General features: G+C 40.3%; 1 protein-coding gene and 1 pseudogene across 1 annotated transcript in view; both read right to left on the reverse strand.

Annotated features, from left to right (window-relative positions):
* SPPL3 (signal peptide peptidase like 3) overlaps positions 1–21,555 on the reverse strand; it is a 71,508-nt gene that overhangs the window by 25,674 nt on the left and 24,279 nt on the right. The window contains exons 2-3 of the mRNA XM_037052273.1: positions 12,782–12,859; positions 2,864–2,952 (exon numbers count right to left, since the gene is read on the reverse strand). Of these exons, the coding sequence (XP_036908168.1) occupies positions 2,864–2,952; positions 12,782–12,859 (167 nt within the window). The remainder of the gene's footprint in view (positions 1–2,863; positions 2,953–12,781; positions 12,860–21,555) is intronic.
* Positions 3,737–4,744, reverse strand: LOC118991189 (60S ribosomal protein L6-like; annotated as a pseudogene).

Genomic DNA, 21,555 nt, shown 5'->3' on the forward strand with positions numbered 1-21,555 from the left:
TTCCACGCCATCCCTTCAATCTGGAATGGAGTCTTGCTGACCTTCTAGTCAAGTACTGACCTTCTCTGCAAAGGTGGCCTTTTCCTTTGGTCATGTTGACCCTAATAATATGGGAGTGAGCTGCATTCTAGCCTAATCTGTGCTTATCTTTTTGGTATCCGTGGCCCAGATTAGGCACTGAAGAAATATATTTGCTGAGGATAATTCAGCAAGCATAGGAGGGAGATTTTAGAAAATAACCATTTAAATAATCACACACTACTCTTTTTTAAATTTATTTATTTATTTTTAGAGGAAAAGAGAGGAAGAGAGGGAGAGAAACACTAATGTATGAGAGATACATAGATCGGTTGCCTCTTGCCTGCCCCCAACCGGGGACCTGGCCCAAAACCCAGGCATGTGCCCTGACTGGGAATCAAACTAGTGCCCCCTCCATTCGCAGGCCAGTGTTCAATCCACACCAGATAGGACTACTATTTTTATTTATTTATTGTTTTTAATTGTTCAAATACAGTTTTCCGTCTTTTACTCCCACCCCAGCCCACCTACCCAGTCCTCCCCACTCCCTCCCACAGGACAACTATTCTTTAGACACTGATTAAGAATGAGAAATTTAAAAAGTGACGTTCCAGGTAACTTCTTTCCACTTCATGGACTGACTCAACCATTATTTGAGGATAAAACTGTACTTATTTGTATTTCTCTTCGGTTTCTGTGATGCAATTTATACAACAGGTTTATAACCTGGTTTAACTACATCATTTGTGTACATGCTATACAACACAGAACTTTTAAAGGAGTTTCAAGAGTATAAATACAAAGCGATTTGCCCTGACTGGTGTGGCTCGGTGGGTTGAGCTTCATCCTGCAAACCAAAAGGTCGCAGGTTTGATTCCCCGTCAGGGCACAGGCCTGGGTTGCGGACCAGGTCCCTGGTTGGGGATGTGTGAGAGGCAACTGATCAATGTGTTTCTCTCACATGGATGTTTCTCTTCCTCTCTTTCTCCCTCTGTTCCCTTCTCTCTAAAAATAAATAAACAAAATATATATTTTTAAAAAGCATAAAGTGATTTGGCTTAAAATGCTGATAGATGATAAACTGCTATGCAATAATTTAACCTGAGAATCAGATCTTGACACTGGGTTTTACCTGGTGCTGGTAATCCACTGGTATAGTATTTTACCTCATATAAGGGCCCATGTCATAAGTTTAAGAAAAAACTCGTATTTAACTGATTCTACTTACTGTACTCTTCATGCCCACTTACACTGCTGAAGACAACACATTTAACGGGGTGAAAGCTGGGCAGGGACAATTTCACTGATGGGATAATATAGTAACTTGAGAAAATGAAACATTATTAAATGGTCACCAATTTAACTTCCAAGATCCTCCATGACATTCTATCTCATTTTACATCAGATCCCTAATACTTCCTCCCTGTTCAGTGGGGATGCTAACTCTAAAAGTCACACTCGCTCTCCCCGCTGCGTTTGTTACTACATTCTTCCCACTTGGAATGAGGAATTCTCCACCAATCCAAGTTCACTGTCTCAAGTCAAACTCAACCTCCTCTAGGAAACAAAGTCCCTTTCCCTGACCCTCTGCTGCTCACCCTGACTTGCCTTTCTCTTTACTCTTTACACATGGATGTCGAAATGACTTCATCTCTAGTGCTAACTCTGGCTTACTGATAGGAGATGCTGTTCAGAAGGATTCTGAGGCCATGTTATAGTATCTCCTGTAGGAATAGAATGGCAAGTGGTATTTTTAATGTCTGCCTTAGCATCTTATGAACACCTTGGAAAGCATTTTGGTCACAAGGCCATGTGACAGCTTGGGAACCAGCTCTTGCACTTCTGCACCTTTCAGCATACCTAACAGACTGCCACGTGCACGGTAAGTTTCCAATCTCTGTCTCTTAATTCAAAGCAATTCTCCTTGTTTCTAATTTAATTCTCTTTTTATAATAAGCATTACCAATCTTTTATAACTACATCGAGGTATAATTTATAAAATTCACCCATTTTAAGAGGATAATTCAATAATTTTTTGGTGGCAAATTTACCAAGTGTGAAGCCATCACTCAGAGAGACTCCCTCATGCCAGTTTACAGTTAACTCCTCTTCCCACCCCTAGGCCCAGGCAACCACTCACCTCCTCTCTCCACATATATATTTGCCTTTTTGGAAATTTCATATAAATGGATTCATTCAACATGTATTCTTTCCTGTCTGCCTTCTTTTACTTGACACAGTATTTTAAGGTTCATCCATGTCACAGCATGTACTTCATTTTTTTTTACTGCTGAACGGCACTCCATATACAGACAGACTGTGTCTGTCTATTCGTTCACTAGCTTATGGGTCTTTGAGTTGCTTCTACTTTTTGGCTATTATGAATAATGCTGTGGAATATGCGCCATAAAGCACACTTTTGTTTTTTCAGACGTGTTCTTGTAAATTCTAAATATCAGAAGAGATACAGTGCTTAGTTTTGCAAATATTTCAAGCAGTTATCTTTAAGAGTCACTGAGTGAGTTTACGATCAACACATAGAAAATGATCAGCCTCGACAAAGTATTTACATGAAGTTATAAATACTGGCAGATACTAATCTATCTTGCTTATCTTTAAGAAGATAAAGAACCCTCAGTAGCCAGCTTTTAAGGCATGAGTTAAAAGCAGTACACAAGGAATCAGTAGTTCAGATTCAAAACAAAGAATTTAACAAATTATACCAGACAGATTAGATTCTGTTACACCACATAAATTGTGAACCCAGAGAACTAACTGCGGTTATAGGAAGAGTCAAATTGTAACGATTACATGTATGAAAGTTAAATGACATAAAGTGCCTTACTATTATTGCTGCTGTTGCCATTGAAAGACCCGGAAGAATTGCTACTGTCTTTCTCTTTATCTTGATTTTCAAAGTCCATATTAAGGGACCTGTGGAAAAAATTGTATAGGTTAAGTTTTAGTTTTGCTTAAGAAAAAAGGTAGTTAGAAAAGTCAGTAACAAAACAATATTTAAAAATGCTAAGGTATCAGGAGAGAAACAGGTCATTTTTGAACAACTGCAAAATAGTTCTTGCCACATTTCAAAAACAACCTACATTCCCTCCAATATGTCAGTGTTCGAGAGTTTTAAAAGCACTCCACTGTGGCTGAATCCTCCAGCACATCCTTAGTTACTTCCTTCTGTTACAAATACCTGGGAGGAGAAACGCTGGGTCAAAGGGCAAGCACAATTTTGAGACTATTACACACTGCACAACTACTTCCAGAGGGGCTGCACCAAGTCGCGCTGTTTCCCTGCACCTTGCTGGCCTTCGTCCAACAACAAGCATCCATCTGCACTTCCACTCTATCTAGACCGTTCCAGGTGCAGGAGAAGCGCTGAACAGTGAGTCAAACAGACCTTCCACTGAAAAAGAGGGAGACTGACAATAAACAAGAAAAGTAAGTTAAACACATGGTTTATTAATAGAAAGAGCTAAGGGAAGAAGGCAGGAAATGAGGAGATTAGGTTTGAAATTTTAAATAGGGTGGGCAGGGCAGGCCTCACTGGTGTGACTTCTGAGTTAAGACCCGAAGGAAGTCGTTATCGTCAAGCTAGGGGGCTAAAAATGCTGTTTCAATTTAGAATTCTTCCACTCAGAACAGTTTTATGAACATGAATTTGCCTATTATTTACATAACAAATCAGTTAATTAGGTTTTTTGTAAGAAATTTAGAACACCAGTTTGTCAAGACAGAGGCCATTTGTGAGAGCAAATGGCGTGGAAGTAGCCCTGGAGCTGAGGAACAGCTTTGATTGTTGGCAGAATCTGCGAGTCCACGGCCTTCTGATCACCCTTGCGCCGTTCTGTAATCTTGTGTTTCTCTTCCTCGGTGTCGAGATCTCCCCCTCCTGGCGTCTGGGCTTGCGCAGCTGCTGCTGCTAAAGTGAGCATCAGTGAGATGCTTGGGGACTTTCACACCACTGATACCAGTTTTGGTGGAGATGGCGATGACAAATTTCTGATGTGTTCTATCTACGTGGAGGAACTTGATTAAGGGACTGAGGTCAGTCACAAGCAGCAAGGCACTGTTCAGCTCCTTCGGGAAAACCAGGGAGGACGAGAAGGGTCCTGGAGAGATGCTGGCCCGGGTTCCCCACGCGCTGACTGAAGGGCTTCCTGCCACAGCTCAGCAGCTTTTGAGGCACGTCTTCAGTAGCAGAGTGAGTAGGCATTTTGCAGAGTTTTAACCCCCAGGTGGTTTTGTAACAGTAGCAAGAACGTTTTTTTCTTTTCAATCCTGGATTTAGCTGTGGAATAGTTCCTCTCGCATGAGGCCCTTCAGGAATACCTGCCAGTTCCTGAGGACAGGGTTTCGGCTGCAGTGGGGCTTCCCCTCCTTAGGCATCTTGGCCTTGAGGTGAGCCTTCGTAGCCTGGCCACCAGCATCAGCCTTCTTGGCTTCAGGATTTTTCTCCTTAGTATCCGGCTTCTCGGTTTTTTCACATGTCATCTTGCAAGATGAGAAGGAACCCATTTATTTTTCTCTTTGTGAACTACCTGTTCAAGTCCTTGGTGCATTTCTGATGTTCCTCTGAAGGAGGGGTTTGTGGGAGTCCACATGGTGAAAAGACCTTCCTGCGATGCTGGACCGCTCTGTATCTGCAGTGACCAATGTGGCAGACATTAGCCACATGAACGCTCAAAAAGGGGGGGAATACGACTGAGGCACTGAATTCTACGTTGTTTAATTTTAACTAATTTGAATTTAAATAATTTGAGAGCTAAAACTATAAAACTCTTACATGAAAACAGCGGCAAATCTTTGCGACTTTGGATTTGTTCAAGCCGTTATTTTATCATTGCTGATTTTCATTTGTATTGCGAGGGGGGAACTAAAATCTTCAGCTACATTTGTGGATTTATTTCTCTTTGAAGTTCTATCAGCTTTTGTTTCAAGCATTTTGAAGATCTTTTAATAGATGCATAAACACTTGGGATTACCGTACCTTGTTCCTTGACTGACCCCTGTATGGTTATGAAACAACCTTCTCTGTGCAGTATTTCCGGCCCGGGACGTTGCTTTGTCTGATTAATACAGCCACTCATTCCAGCTTTCTTTTCATGAGTATAAGCGTGGTTATCTTTCCCCAATCTTTCACTTTAAGTCTTTTTTTCTGGCTTTATATCTATAGTATGTAACTGGATCTTGCTTAAGGAAAAAAACAACAACTCACCTGGGGATATATTTATTGCTCTGGGTTGGGAGAAGGGGGGGCAGAAAGAGAGAGAAACATCACCCAGTTGCGTCTCATTCATGCCCTGACTGGGGACTGAATCAGCAACCTTTTGGTGTATGGGAAAACCCTCCAACCAACCAGGGCTGAATCTTGCTTTTTAATTCAATCTGAAAACTGCCACCTTTTAACTGGGGGCTGTTTAGGCCCATTTCATTTATGAAATCACTGCTGCAATTATGTTTGATGCTACTGTGTTGCTATTTGTTGTGTATTTTTTGAGGTTCCCATCTATCTGCCTTTTTTGATATAGACACAGAATTTTTTATGAATCTGTTATCTTCTTTGTTGTCTTGTTAGTCATAACTCAATTTCAAGTTGATCATTACAAAGTTCACAGCTTACATTTTTAACGCACACAGTCCACCTTCAAGGTACAGTATACTACTTCACAGTCGAAAACTTTACAGTAAATTTATTTTCTCTCTTAACCTCTGTACTACTATTGCCATGCATTTTTACCTGTTACAATATGAACTCCATAATTTAATTTTTGTTTATATGATTATTTTTAAACAGCACTAAATAAGAAAAAAATCTTTTCTGTTTATCAATGTAATACCATTTCTTGATCTTCACTCCTTTGTGCAGCTCCAGACTTCCAACTGACACCATTTTTAATCTGCTCGAAGCACGCATGTCCTTCGACATTTCTTGTACTGCAAGTCAGGTGGTGATGAATTCTGCCAGGTTTTGTGTGTCTGAATACACATGTACCTTGTCGTCAAGTCTGGAAGGTATTTTTGCTATGGAATGCTACGTTGACAGTTTTTCCTTCTGTGCTGTAAAGCTGCTGTTCCACTGTCTTGTCACTTGTACTGTGGTCAAATGAGAAATCTGATGTCCATCCTTCTCCTTGTTCCTGTGTACAGAACATATCTGGCCCCTGCCCCTTCTTTCCCTGGCTGCTTTTTAGATTTTCAATTTTATCATTGGTTTTGAGCAATCTGATTATTAAGTGCCTTGGTATAGTTTCCTTCATGGTTCTTGTGCCTGGAGGTCATAGAGCTTCTTAGATCTGTGGGTTATAGTTTTCTTTTAAAGCGTGAAAAAATTTTGGCCACTCTTTCTTCAAGTATTTTCCTGTCCCTCCCTTTCTTCTCCTTTCAGCGACTCCAGTTACCCACGCATTAGGCCACTGGAGGCTGCAGTGTGATGTCTGATAGCTCAAGAATACTCTTCCATTAACACCTTTTTCTCTTTATTTCATTTCGTACAGTTTCTATTGTTATGCCTTCAACTTCATCGATCTTTTCTTCTGCAATGTCTACCTGATAATTCCATCCAGTGTGTTGTTTTAATCTCAGATATTATTTTCATCTCCAGAAATCTACTTACCTTTCTGTACATATGCAATACAATTACACCATCTGTTCTAATGGACTTCTCTGCTAATTCTAACAACTGTGTCAACTCTAGATTGGTTTTGATTGATTGTGCTCATCACTGGTTACATTTTCCTTCCTCTTTGTTTACCAGACATTTTGAGTTTAACTCTGTCTCAGTATTTTTATGTGCCCTGGCCTGGTAGCTCAGTTGTTTAGAGTGTCGTCCCAATATGACAAGGTTGTGGGCTTGATGCCGAGTCAGGGCACATAGAAGAATCAGTGAATGAATGCATAAATAAGTGCAACAACAAAGCAATGTTTCTTTCTCTCCCTCTTCTGCCCCCTTCCTCTCTCTAAAATCAATAAAAAGTAAGTTTAAAAAGTATTTTTATATTGCTACTAGCTGCTTGATTTTTTACAAAGATTTTATTTATTTCTAGAGAGAGAAGATGAGAGGGAGAAAGACAGGGAGAGAAACATCAGTGTGTGGTTGCCTCTCACACGCCCCTTGATGGGGACCTGGTCCGAAACCCAGGCATGTGCCCTGACTGTGCCGTGCAACCCTTAGGTTCATGGGCTGGCACTCAATCCACTAGCACACCAGCCAGGGTGATATTTTTATAATACTATAAATCTTCCCGAGCTTTGTTCTGTGATGCTGTAAGTTATTTGGAAATAGTTTAATTTGTTCAAGCCTTGCTTTTATGATTTATTAGGCAGGTCTGAAACAGTGTTCAGTCTCGGGTAATTATTCTCTACTACTGAAGCAGGCAGGACCTTTCTGAACACCTTCCCCAATGCCACATGAATTAGAAACTTTTTCGTGCTGGCTGATGGAAACAGGTCCTTTCCCCTTTAATACTTACTTTATCTTTCCTGTCTTAACTCATTCCTGGCATGCATGTACTGACCCGCACTGACAACCGCCCAGGGGCCTGCAGGCAGACCTCTTTCGTATTCTGACTATTTGATTCCAGCTGCCTCAGTCTCTCCGGACCCTCAACTCTGTCTCCTTGACTTAGGCAATCCTTCTCCTTGTACCACAACCCAGAAACAATTTTTAATGCTTGTTTTAAGTTTATTTTTGACAACAAAAAATGTGTACACAGATGATTTCTGACTTTATGGTGGTTCAACTTACAATTTTCTGACTTTACAATGGTGCAAAGGGAAACACTCAGTAAGAACCAGCTGCTCTCCAGCCGCATCAGAAGACAGATATTGCTGAGCCTGTGGCTGTCACAGCCCTGCCAACCAGCCATGAGTTTTAGTTCAAGGCTTCAGCCGTTCTTCAGGCCCACACTTTCAACTGCATGTGAATGGCGTACACATAGACAAACATTCTGCTTTCACTTCCAGTACAATATTCAATAAATTACGTGAGATATTCAATGCCTAGTATAAAACAGGCTCTGTATTAGATCATTTTGTCTAACTGCAAACTAACGTAAGAGTTCTGAGCACATTTTAGGCAGGCTAGGTAAGCTATGAGATTTGGTAGCTAGATGTATTCAATTCATTTGTGACTTACAATATTTTCAACTTACGATGGGTTTATCAGGACATAAAGTCAAAAGTTAAGTCAAATGTGTCTGTATATTTAAAGTATACAACATGTTTTCATATATGTATACACAGTGAAATGATTACCACAACCAAACTAATTTACATACCCATACCTCTCATAGTTGCCTTAGTGAAATCAGGTGTACAATACATTATTAACAACTACAGTCACTATGCTGTACTTTAGGTCTCCAGAACTTACTGCTCTTATAACTGAAAGTGTGTACCTCCCCTTTACTCCTGCGCATCAGCCTTTGTTCACCACTATTCTATTTTCTGTTACTATAAAGTGGACTTGGGGCCCTGGTCAGTGTGGCTCAGTTGGCTGGAGGGTCATCCCGTGACAGAAAGGTTGCAGGTCTGATTTTCAGTCAGGGCATATACCTAGGTGGCCAGTTTGATCCCTAGTCCAAGCACAGAAGCAACCAATCGACGCTTCTCTCTAGCATCGACATTTGTGTCTTCCCCTACCTCTCTCTCAAAAAGCAATTACAAATATTCTCGGTTAAGGATAAGAAAGAAGGGAAAGAAAAGAGGGTGGACTTGGGCAGAGGGGCTGGGGACCATCTTAAGACAACTTGAACTGTTTGTCATTTCTCAGGGTCACTGTCCTTTTTTGTCTGATGACCAGTGTCTTGCAAATCCTTGTTTCAGCTGGGGTGGTAAATCCAGTTTCTATTACTCCATCTTCCCCTGCCCCAACTCAAGAGCGTGCCTTGCCTATAAGCTGCCTGAGAAATTTTAGACCAGCCTCATATTATAATTCCTGGGTCCCATCAAAAAAAGCCCCCTTTTAAGCCTTTCACTTTTCCTCCCAGTGACTGTTCTCTCCCTCTTTCAATGCTTTCCTGTAGGTCTGTCAAACTCTTTGGGAACTTACTGCTAAGATGAGTAATAGTGCTATGTTTCTCTGAGCAGCTGGGAAGATCAAGGGGAGACAGGTGTCAGCTTCAAGTAATGCAGGATGTCTAGGAAAGCTCAGCTAAGGGATGGCAAACATAAGGGCTCCTAATTCAAGGATTTGTTTGGTTTTTAGAACCTAGTTTTACTCGATATAGTTTCCCCTTCTGTACTTGAAATGGGAAGGCCCAGTGGGAAATAAGTAGACCGACCACTTCACAAATCTTTTATCTGGTATTTTATGATCTACTTCTCTTACGGAGCTTTCTAGCTCAAAAACGGCACCGCTTTTGGATCTAGGTCGGGCCATAAAACTTGAGAGTCATCCGTGACTCTTCTCGCTCATACACACTCTTATGTCCGTTCCATCAACAACCTCGTCCTAAGTCTGCCAATACCTCATTCCACCGCTGACAGCCGAGCCAAAGCCGTCATCATTTCTCGCCCACAGCAGGCAAGTCTCTCCCAGGTTTCCCTACTGCACTTTCCCTCTGACCCAAAAAGTGAACTCCCGTGGGAACCCAGAATGCTCTTTCTACAACACAAACCAGACTATGCCACCCCTGCTCTCAACTCTCTGTGGAAGGCTGATTTTTCCAACTGCACATGAACATTCTCCAGGATGGACTGTATGCTAGGCCATAAAACAGGTCTCAACAAATTCCAAAGGACTGAAATCATAAAAGGTATGCATCTGACCACAATGAAATTGAATTAGGTTGTTGAAATTCCTTTCAACAACAGAGAAATTTGAAATACCTTCAAATATTAAGAAATTAAGCAACACACTTATAAAAAACTAGTGTGTCAAAAGAAAAAAATCACTAGATAATTTAGAAAGTATCTTGAACTGAGTGAAATTAAAATATAAAATTTGTGGAATGCAGATAAAGCAGTACTTAGGAGGAAAATCTGCTGCTTTAAATGCCTATGTTTAAAAAGAAGACAAGTTTCAAATCCATTAACTTGAGCTTCTACCTTAAGGAGCTGGAAAAAGAGGCACAAACTAACTCAAAGCAAGCAGAAGAAAGGAAATAATAAAGATGAGTGCAATTCAAAAACACAAAACAGAAAGAAAAATCAGTGAAACCAGGAGTACCCAGTAGTAAAACCCAGTAGTACACGAAGCAGGAAAAAACAACAACACAAAGTCTTCCCAGCCCTGGCTGGTGTGGCTCAGTGGACTGAGCACCGGCCTGCGGACGGAAAGCTCGCTGGAGCGATTCCCAGTCAGGGCACATGCCTGGGCTGCAGGCCAGGTCCCCAGTTGGGGGCATGTAAGGGATAACTGACGGATGTTTCTCTCCCTCTCTTTCTTCCTCCTCTCTCTCTAAAAATAAGTTTAATAAAAAAAATATTCCCAGACTTTAGATGGCTTCACTGGTGAGTTCTTCGTATATGCATTTTTAAAATACCACAATTTTAATATAATCTTTTTCATCAGAAAACAGAAGAAGAGGAAACACAAATGTATTCAATGAGGGCAACTTCAATGTATAATTAAAGGCACTATGATTTCCTTTTTTGCAGAAAATACATTACTGAAGTACAGAAGACATAAGGTACTGGACTAAGGCCCTAACCACCGGGTTCCAATCCAGACCTCATTACAAATGAGGTGTGTAATCTTTACCCAGTTACCACATCTTGTTGAACTTCAGTTTCCTCATTTGTAAAATAAGGAAGTTCACCAGCAAACCCTTTTTTCCATTAATATAATTCTTTGGTACACTTACAGCATAAAATTTTGTTTAAAACCGGCATCATCCTAGGTCGGTATAACCTACCTGTAAAACAGTATGACAACATCCAGTAACAGCCAGCTTATACTCTCTAAAGTCTTTCCAGTTTTGGATATTTAACTTATATAATTCAACCAAATGCAAAAGAACACGTAAAAAGATGGTCACCTTAGCAACCCACATGTCCAACAGGAGTGGAATAAGATAGTAACACAAAGAAATATCAAATTACTAAAAATCAGTGTATCAATGATTGTGGAAAATGTTTTTGTTAGGTGAAAATAATCAGAATATAAACAATCTAAACTGTGAAAATGTATGCAGCATGCAAGTACACACCAAACAAAAGGTCACACACATGTACTAATGAAAGTACAAATAATGTCATTTAGTTTTAATGTGGGTGAGATGCTGTAGGGACTTAACTCTTAGCCTACAATAAAACTAGCTTCGTTATACTTCATTAAGTCATTTCACTTAAAGTCACAGAACCCGTTAATGGCATTAAATGAATATTTACTGTAGTATTAGAGTTGTGAATCTAAAGATTTTTTAAAGTTACCAAGTCCTGCCCTGATTGGGTGTGGCTCAGGTGGTTGGAGCATCATCCCATACACCAAAAGGTTGTGGGTTCCATTCTGGTCAGGGCTCACACCTGGGTTGCTAGTTTGATTCCCCAGTCAGGGTACATACAGGAGGCAACTGATCAATATTTCTTTCTCTCACTTTCTTTCTCCTTCCTTCCCTCCCTTCCCTCTTTTAAATCGATAAACGTATCACTGGGAAAGGATTGAAAAAATTAATAAATAAAATTACCAAGTCTTTTGAAATGTTGATGCAGTATATATACAAAGAGAAGAAATTAGAAACTTGTCCAAAAGATGGGAATACAAAATATCAAGATTATGTGATAAGGTTCTAAGTGGCTCTGACTTGATTATTACTTCCTAAGAGTCATTGTGAACCTAGGGCTCTCAATACAAGTCTCAGTGATTAAAACTTTTACCAGCTGACGCTGGAATTACCAGCAGTACTGCACTTGTTCTAATCAGTGTTGAGATAAAGCCTGTGATTCTGCTAAGTACCCATTATGATCCAGCTATAATGCCCGATAGTTCAAAGTCCTTACACCATTTATCACCATCACTCTCTTTCAAGTTCTCAATTTAAAATTTCTCATGTGGCCATTTTTAAATGCATCAGCCACAAAACTATTTGAGTTATACAATCACTAAAGTTTCTCTCAAGAAAGGATAGTGAAAAGGGGGGTGGGTGGGAAGTGCCTAGCTCCCGACTGCTGTGGCTGCCTGCTAGGACAAGGATTTCAAGAGGATCCAGTCTCAGCATTCCCAAGCTCAACAGAGAAAATACTTGGTAAATGCTAATGTCCATAATTCTAATAAGTTGAACCATAAACTATTTCTATACGTCAAAAAAAAAACTGAGCTACTTCATATGGCTCAACCTACGTCAATGCCTCCGTATTATGAAAAACACTGTGCTCCTTAACACTGTGCAGAGTCATTGTCAAGGAGCCTCCCCTTAACCTTCCTAATGAGTGCACCTGAGAGTCATTATTTTCAGAACCAGAATGTAGGCAACGCATGTTTGCATTAAAATCCCAAAGTCACCCTGGCTGGTGTGGTTCAGTGGACTGAGCTCAGCATCGATTCCCAGTCAAGGCACACACCTGGGCTGGGGGCGTGAAAGGCAACCGATCTATGCATTTCTCACACATCCATGTTTCTCTCTCTCTCCCTTCCCCTTTCTCTAAAAATAAATAAATAAAAATTGCCAAAGTCATATAACCAAAACCAAGTGTTTTAACAGCAGCCTCTAAAGACTAAGTACCAGAATTACTCCAGTTTAACCATTTACGTTTGGGTGCTAACGCTTTCACGAACACCTCCACTGACGCTAGTCCCGCTGTGGGAGCATCTTACCTGAAACTACCGTAGACTATCAGCAGAATGGAAATCAGAAATGTAGACACTTGACTGGAATCCACCAGGGAATAGGCCCTAGAGAAATAAAAGAAAAAAAGTCAATCCCATAGCAGCAAGTCCTCATAAAGATCCACAAACCCCACTGTTTTATTTCATTTTTAATATGAAAAAGGCATAAGTTAGCATTAACAGAGTAACAATGAAAATGTTTGTTAGTTAACACTCACAGGATGTTGAATGATACCATTTCTCTACAACATACAATACACACTTGTAGCAACCATACCCAGTATCTACCAATTCTGTACTAATGATAAAAAGTGACCAAACTTTTATCAGTTTACACCTGAATGACCAATAGCATTTCACTGGTTTTACTCGGTGATGCTGTAAAACCTCTCTCTCTCCTGAATTCCATTTCCTTCCTGTAATGGCCTACTGGTTCTCTCCACCTCAGGGTCCCACAGGAAGTTCTTCAAAGCCAGCACGTCTGACACTAAAGTCATTGGTCTTCCTTTCTTCATACCTGGTCTTTTCAAGGAATGGTATCATGATTCCCTCAGTTGTCAAAGCCAAAATCTCCTGTGTTCTTGACAGCCCTTCTCCTACATCCCACATTTAACAGCCAGACCTGCAACCTCCACACCAACCCCCACACCCCTCACTCCCCCAATTCTCTCAATCCTACCGCCAATTCCTTAGCTCCCTTCCATGGCCTGACTGTCAGAACTCACTGCCCATTATCGTTTGTTAGGGGTTTTCCTAAATAGACTGTTGTTCATTTCAGCAAATGTCTGACGATGCCTCTGTGCCAGACGGACACCCTGCTAGCCACTGGGGGTAGAGCAACAAACAAGGCTGTCTTGGCCCCTGCCTGAAACGTCTCTCCTAAACAAATAATAAAATCTCATTCTAAGAAATTAAAAAAACAAAAAATTAACATAAGCAAGTGACTGTAAGTGCGAAAATGTTACAAAGGAGAGAGAGGCAATTACAAGGTACTACTAGAAAATATATTAGGTAGATCCTAACCCAAAATTGGGGGGGGCGGGGGGTGCTTTCCTTAGGGAGGCAGATGAATGAGAGAGACAATGAATTAAATAAGACTTGGGGGCTGTCTATGGGAGGTAGGAGAGGAATCCCAGGTTTCTGCAGAACAGCTGGCGGATGGCTGGAGCAAGTTAAAAACTAGGTTTCAGGTGTTGAGACAGTTGGAGGTCACCTGTTTTGAAGACTGCTGAGAGGTCAAGTATGATGAGAACTAGTGTCTACTGAATTTATTTAATGGGAAGTCACAGGTACCCTTAGCAAAAACAGTCTTAGTGATGGAGAAGGGAGTCCGACTGGCACCGGCTGAGAGGTTCAAGTTAAGGAAATGGAGATAGATGTCTGAAAAGTGTAGGGAAGAGAATGGCCGCTGGAGGGAAATGAGGAGAAGGGAGGTTCTACACTTTTTAAACACAGGAGACACTAGACCCCTTTTCTGTATGCTGACTGGAAATGACCCCAGTGAAGCGGGAAAGAATAATGAATGTGGAGGACACATTTCCCTTTATCTGTCTAAAAACCAGGATACATAATAAAATGTCATGGTAAGTTATTTTGGTCTATAGTGTCTTTTTATCTTTAGTTATGAGAGACATATAACTGGACTACTATGGGTGAAGTGATACGATTTAAGGTTTGCTTTAAAATATTCCTGGAGGGAGGGGAAGGGGTGAGAGAGATAAACACACTAAAAAGGCACAGTTGCTTGTAAGTCTTGAAGCTGGAAACACAGGTGCATGGGAGTTCATTATGTTCTTTTTTATTTTGAAAACTTACATAATAAAAAGGTTGAAAAAGCAAAACCTTTTTTCACAGCAAAGTCTTTGAGATGGTGAAATGATGAAGAGAGACTTGACTTTGGGTGGTGAACCCACAATGCAATACACAGATTATGTATTGCAGAGTTGCACATGTGAAACCTGTATAATTTTATTAACCAATGTCACCTCAATAAATTCAACTAAAATTTTTTAAAAATAAAGCTTATCAGTAGATGAATAAAGGAAAGTGTGTGGATGATGTAGACAGGGCTTATCCACCAAGAGATACTTCGGACAATGTATTTCGTGCATTAGGAAAATCGATCCAATCAATTTACATATTTTTTGCTTTGACATAGTCTTTGCACATATCTTTCTAAAATCTAAAAACAAGTGACCTCTGTTTAGAAGAAACATATTCTCAATTAAAAAAAACCCTGGGCCCTGGCAGGTCGCTCAGTTAAGTTGGAGGGTCGACCATACACCAGAAGGCTGTGGGTCTGCTTCCCTGGTCAGGGCATGGATTGGGGGGGGGGAGCAGCTGATCATCTGTGTTTCCCTCTCACACTCCCCTTTCCCTACTTTCTCTCTCTGTAAAATCAGTGAAAACATACCCTCAATGAGGATTAAAAAAATTAGGGGGAGGTCATATAGCCCCATGGCACAAAAATCCAAAGTACATTAAAAGATACACACTGAGAACTCTCACCGCGCGCCCACCCAATCTAGAGAACCAATTCTCTCAGTGTCTGTAGAGCCTCTGGAGTAAGGGTGTAAGTAGATGACTCCTCACCGTTCTCACTACGAAAGGCAGAGTATGAAGTACTCAGCTCTGTACTCCCCAACCCTGCCTTTCACAGTACAGCCTAGACACCTTCCTGTATCAGTATCAGTACGTGGAAAAACTTCTTTCTTTAAACATTTGCATAATATTCCATTGTGTGGGTACACCATGTTGTTTTTTTTAAAAACAGATCTCTTAGATGGACACTGTGGCTGTTTCCAGAAACTCTGTAACAATCAATTTTGTAATAAAGAGACTTGTAAACGTGCCTGCACTGCACACATGAGATTACGTATCTTTGTAGAATTAAGCTCCCTAAAATTGGCATTGCTGGACTGAGGAGAAACTGCACTAGCAACTGGACGGATGCGGCCCAACCACCGCGGAGGTTAAACCCTTTCCCACTCTCACGAGCAGTGGGCCAGAGTTCTAGTTTCCCCAAGTCTCGTCAACTGTGAGCACTGTCCAACTTGTGAATTTTTACCCATGTGACAGATGAAAATCAGTATCTCGGTATGATTTTCATTTGCATTAATTTTCTGATGTAATTTAAAAATTAAGTTAATTAAAGATTGAGCAGCTTTTCACATGATTAAGGGCTAGTAGGCATTTTGAAAAGCAATTAAAATTTTGTCCCAGACTCCAGAGCTATAAAAACAAGCATCGTGTGCCTCCCCCCCCCCCTCCCCCAGGCCGGGAACTCCGGCTGGCGTTTTACTCGAATGCCCTGGCTTTTCTGTGCCCTCTGTATTCTGACATACAGTGCTATTACCTCCCCAAATTCGGTGTCTAAGGTCTAACACTAGTGTTTATTCTTCACTGAAGAGACTCTGGAGACTTGCAGCTTAACACTTCTGAAAGTCTGGGAAAAATTTTTTTGTGAAACCCGCTGGCCCTCCCTCGCAGATCCTCTGTGCATGTTGGTCTCTATGGCAGTCCGTCTTGTAGTCACTGACTTCCTTCAGTTTGTTTTTGAAGGTGAGGGGGCGCGACTGTGTGCAAAACACCTGACGAAGAGGCTGATCAGGGCTACCAGGTCTTATCGCCATATCCTGGCAGTAAGCATGCTACCCCCTGCAGAACTAAATGCACCGTTTCAGAAGAAACCGCTCTAATGTTTAACAGTTTCTTCTAGACTAAACAGGTGCTTTTGTTTTTATTTTTCAAGAAAGTCCATATAAGAAAATCAGGTTAAAACTGACTCCTAATGTAAACTGTATGAAATATCACATAATTAGAAGTTAGAACTTATTTCATGGTATTATTTCGATGTCCATATATTTTCAATTCTAACTAGCATTACAGAAGTTTTACAAAAAAGCCTCTTAAAAAAACTTCCTAGAAAATACAGAACATGGACTGAAATTAATTTTAAGTCACTATCAATTTTCATTTTTTTAAAATCCCAGAAGTAATTATGTGCATTGTAAAAATTCAAACAACAGTAACTACGTAAAGCGAAAGTCCAGGTGCCGCCTCTCTCCGCACTGCCCCTTCCTACCTGCAGGCGCTGTTTACAACCAGGCACGTGCACCTACCACACGAGCTGTGTGTATAGAATGCACACAGGAAAAATGCAAACACGCCTGTTCTTCTACAACTTGCTCTTTTTAAAAACTTAACTATGTATCAGGAGCAATTTTTTTTCTACTGCCTTACCTTATTGGCCTTTTGCTATAAAATTAAGACATGAGCCCTGGCCAGTGTGGCCCAGTGGATTGAGTACTACTAACCTGTGAACCAAAGTGTTGCCAGTTCGAATCCCAATCTAGGGCACATGCCTGGTTTGTGGGCCAGGTCCCCAGTAGCGGGTGTGTAAGAGGCAACAACACTTTGATGTTTCTCTCCCTCTCTTTCTCCCTCCCTTCCCCTCCTTCAAATAAATTTAATTAAAAAAAAATTAAGACATGGAAGACTTGACAATATAAGAATGCATTTTTTTAATATATTAAGAGATCTTTTAGGTTCCATGAACAAAACTAGTCATTCTCATGTCTGTATTAATAATAGCAGTATCTACCAATGTTCCACACTTTTTCACTGAACTTAACCTTCTGAATTAAGAGGGTAGATTGTTGGTGTCTAACTTCAATAGAAATAAATGGATTTAGAGAGGACAGGAACCTTTTTATTGTCTTTTTATCAAAGGCAAGCCATGGAATCCCACAGGTCAAGATGGCGTGCGTCTCACGCCATTGAGCATTCAAAGCCCCTGTGAAAATAACGTTAGAAAGAACTGCACCTTGTGCTTTGGCTGACGCACTCTGACAACCATTCTAGCCAACAGGGATTATAAAAATGCTGACGCTGTACATAATATTACATCTGAAGTGTGTATAAAATCATTTTTGGAAAAGAACATCTGCTTAACAAATGTGAACTTATTAGTACATTTTGTTACTAACATCAAATGGGTTAGAATATTTTGCTATCCTAAAACAACTTTACAATGTAGTTTTTCTTTGAGAAAAATTTACCAGGGAACTTTCTGCCACTTAAAATTCTCTAAGTTTAGGGACTTACTGGCCTAGATGCCTTATATTTTACGAATCACTTAAGTAGATTTCATTGGAGGCTACCTGTGTCAAGCTAAAGTATAAGTACACATACTTCACTACTAAGTCTTTAAAAAGCCCTGGAAACAGAAGGAACTATCCACTGTAAGCCGATGATAAGCCTAGGATGCACTCAGAAACACTAGTTCTCTCTCACATCAGTTGTGTTAAATAATACGCATTCAGCTGTTTCAAAAATGTCTGAAGGTTTTCACTGCTAATAATGACGGTGAAGAAGAAGGCCTGGCCCATGCCTCTCTCTATACTTCCGTTTGCCCACACAAAGAATCGAAGATTCACCAACATTCTGGAAGTACACAGAGATCCTAGCATTTTACTACAGATTGGGGTCTGGGCTCTGGGGTAACACTAGAAGGTAGGCAGGAAGGGAAAGGTATTCCAAAAAAGAGAGTGAGTGGATAGTCTGGCCGGTTTTAGAAGATCAAAGCCTAGATCTGATTTATTTCACAGCCTCCACCCTATCCTACACACCTGAAGCAAACCATCACCAGAAATGTGTCTTCTCTCGGGCTCTCTTACTGAGGTGTGTGTGTCCAGACATTCTAAGTGCACAGTAAAAAGAGAACGACACTACGCTCTGAAGTAAAGGAACTCTCACTAAAAGGCAGAAAGAAACGAAATACATGCATTTGAGACCATACCAAAATCAGGTTAGCCAAATGTACTAAAACAGACTTAAAGACTTTACTAGTGATATATGAGCACAGGCCACCACTTCGACTGAAATACCATATGTGGTCACTACAAAAAGCACTCATTCTTTAACTGCTGTGCTGGCCAAACAGTCTGTTTAGTTTTTTTCCATAAAAGATACATGTTTCTTTTTCACCAATAATTTTATTAATTTGGATCCTTTGGAGTATGTTGGTTCTCTCCCCCGTGGCATAATACTGTCTTCAATGTCCTGACTGATCACTACCAACTTCGGGTGCTGGTGAACCCAACCATGGACCATTGTCCAGAGAGAAATCTCCAGCATGAAACTTCACAAACAACTTTTGACACATTTAGTCAGTCACAGCATCTTCTTCGTACACTGCACAAATCTTTTTTTGCATTTCAGTTGCATTTTTACTTTTTTACTTTTAAAAATATATTTTATTGATTATGCTATTACAGTTGTCCCATTTCCCCCCTTCGTTCCCCTCCACTCTGCACACCCCCTCCCACCCACATGCCCCCTTTAGTTCATGTCCATGTGTCTTAAGTTCTTTAGCTTTTACACTTCCCATACTATTCTTGCCCTCCCACTGTCTATTTTCTACCTACCATCTATGCTACTTATTCTCTGTACCTTTTCCCCTCCTCTCCTCCCCCCACTCCCCTGTTGCTATCCCTCCATGTGATCTCCATTTCTGTGGTTCTGTTCCTGTTCTAGTTGTTTGCTTAGTTTGTTTTTGTTTTAGGTGTGGTTGTTAATAATCTTGAATTTGCTGTCATTTTACTATGCATGTTTTTTATCTTCCTTTTCTAAGTCCTTTTAACATTTCATAAAATAAGGGCTTGGTGATGATGAACTCCTTGAACTTGACCTTATATGAGAAGCACTTTATCTGTCCTTCCATTCTAAATGATAGCTTTGCTGGATAGAGCAATCTTGGATGCAGGTCCTTGCCTTTCATGACTTGGAATACTTCTTTCCAGCCCCTTCTTGCCTATAAGGTCTATTCTGAGAAATCAGCTAACAGTCTGATGCAAAGTCCTTTGTAGGTGACTGTCCCCTTATCTCTTGCTGGTTCTAGGATTCTCTCCTTCATTTTAATCTTAGCTAATGTAATTATGATGTGCCTTGGTATGTTCCTCCTTGGGTCCAACTTCTTTGGGACTCTCTGAGCTTCTTGGACTTTCCGGAAGCTGTTTCCTTTGCCAGATTGGGGAAGTTGCATTTTTTACCTTTCTTGAAATCATAAAAGCATAATATACCAAAATGTTGCATATTTTCTTCTATCTTCAATATTAAAATGGCCGCACCAAAGTTCACCAATTTCGATGTGTTCTTTTTAATACACACTGGTAAGACAGCTGTCACAATACGATCTAACAAAATGGTTTCGAATGACATTAAAGACAACTAAGCACTACTAGAGCCATCTTAGTAGTAAAAAACAAATGAACTTTTTGGCCAACCTGAGACAAAGCTACCAGAAATTTCTCACATATACATTATTGATTCTACACCCTAAGATTCTTAGAACCATACTGGATTTTAGTCACTGCTCTAAAATCACATGTCTATTTCTAGCTGCTTTACCAGCAAGTGCTTATAACACATACCCCGCTAAAAATCATGCCAAACCGAGACACAGAGAGTACTGTTCTCTAACGTGTTCTATGTGTCAGCCTTCCAGCTATACAATGACGGCATTCTTGTCCACCCCACGAACCAAGCAACTGCTATTCTAACTCTGCAGACATTGCCTTAGACCGGCCCTTTGTAAACTTTTTGGTCTTGAGACCACTTACACCCTTAAAATAGAAGACCTCTAAGAGCTTTTGTTCCTTTGGGTCAGAGGTATGATATTTATCTTATTAGAAATAAAAGTATCCACAAAGTCACTTAAACATAATAAAACCATTGCATGTGAACATAAATAACAATTTAAAAAGAAAGTATTTATTTTCCAAAACACAAAATAACTTAGAGAGATGAGGAGTGTTCCTTTACTTTTTGTAAACCTCTTTAACTTCTGGCTGAAATAGAATATAGCGCAATTCTCATTATCTGCTTCTGCGTTCAGTCTGCTGCCCTACATTGTTCTGGTTGAACTCAATAGGGAAAGGGGGAAGGATCAGCCTTCCACAAATGAGCAGGTGGCAAAGAGACGGGATTTTAGTAACCTTTCCTGTTTTTTCTCCTCACCAGAGGACATGCGTATTGATTTTAGAGAGGGGGAGGGAGGGAGAAAGAGAGGGAGAGAAGCATGGATCAGTTTGCTCCTGTACACGCCTCGACTGGGAACTGAACCTGCAAACCAGGCATTTGTCCTGACCGAGAATCGAACCAACAACCTTTCACTTTATGGAATGACATCCAACCGACTGAGCCACACTGGTCAGGACTTAAATAAACTCATTTTTAAAAAGACAGGCCAAAGCTCAAGAGCAATGTGATTAAAAATATTTTTTTCACAAATTTTTCACTTGTTAAGTCCAAAATAATAAAGTCTTATTAAAGTAACAATGGATAATTTATACTATAATCAAGCCAATTACTTATTTAGGTTGAAAAAAGATTGTAATACGCTGAAAAGGAAGTTGTCAGAAAAGTCCCCAATTCAGTGAACTAATTTGCTATAAAAAGACCTGAAATATTCAAGAGTAATATTTTGAGGGTTATAAAATATTAAAACATCTATTTATTGAGGATCTTAAAGGAGTTTGGTTTGTGGAGAGGGAAAAAGAGTATGAAGGGGAGAAAAATCCAAGAGGAATATAAGTCACAGTCTTAACCTTCTGAAAAGAGCGCACAGGTACATAGAATAGTATCAGTAGAACCAGGGCTCTCTTGTTTCAACAGAACTAGACAGAGAGTAACTGAAAGATTATGTTGTTTAGTGAGCAGGTTAAAATACGGTGGACCCAGATCCTAGGTTTGTCTGTAGG

This window comes from Sturnira hondurensis, unplaced genomic scaffold (genome assembly GCF_014824575.4).
Source record: "Sturnira hondurensis isolate 20B ecotype Veracruz unplaced genomic scaffold, ASM1482457v3 Scaffold0007406, whole genome shotgun sequence".
Classification (NCBI taxonomy): Eukaryota; Metazoa; Chordata; class Mammalia; order Chiroptera; family Phyllostomidae; genus Sturnira; species Sturnira hondurensis.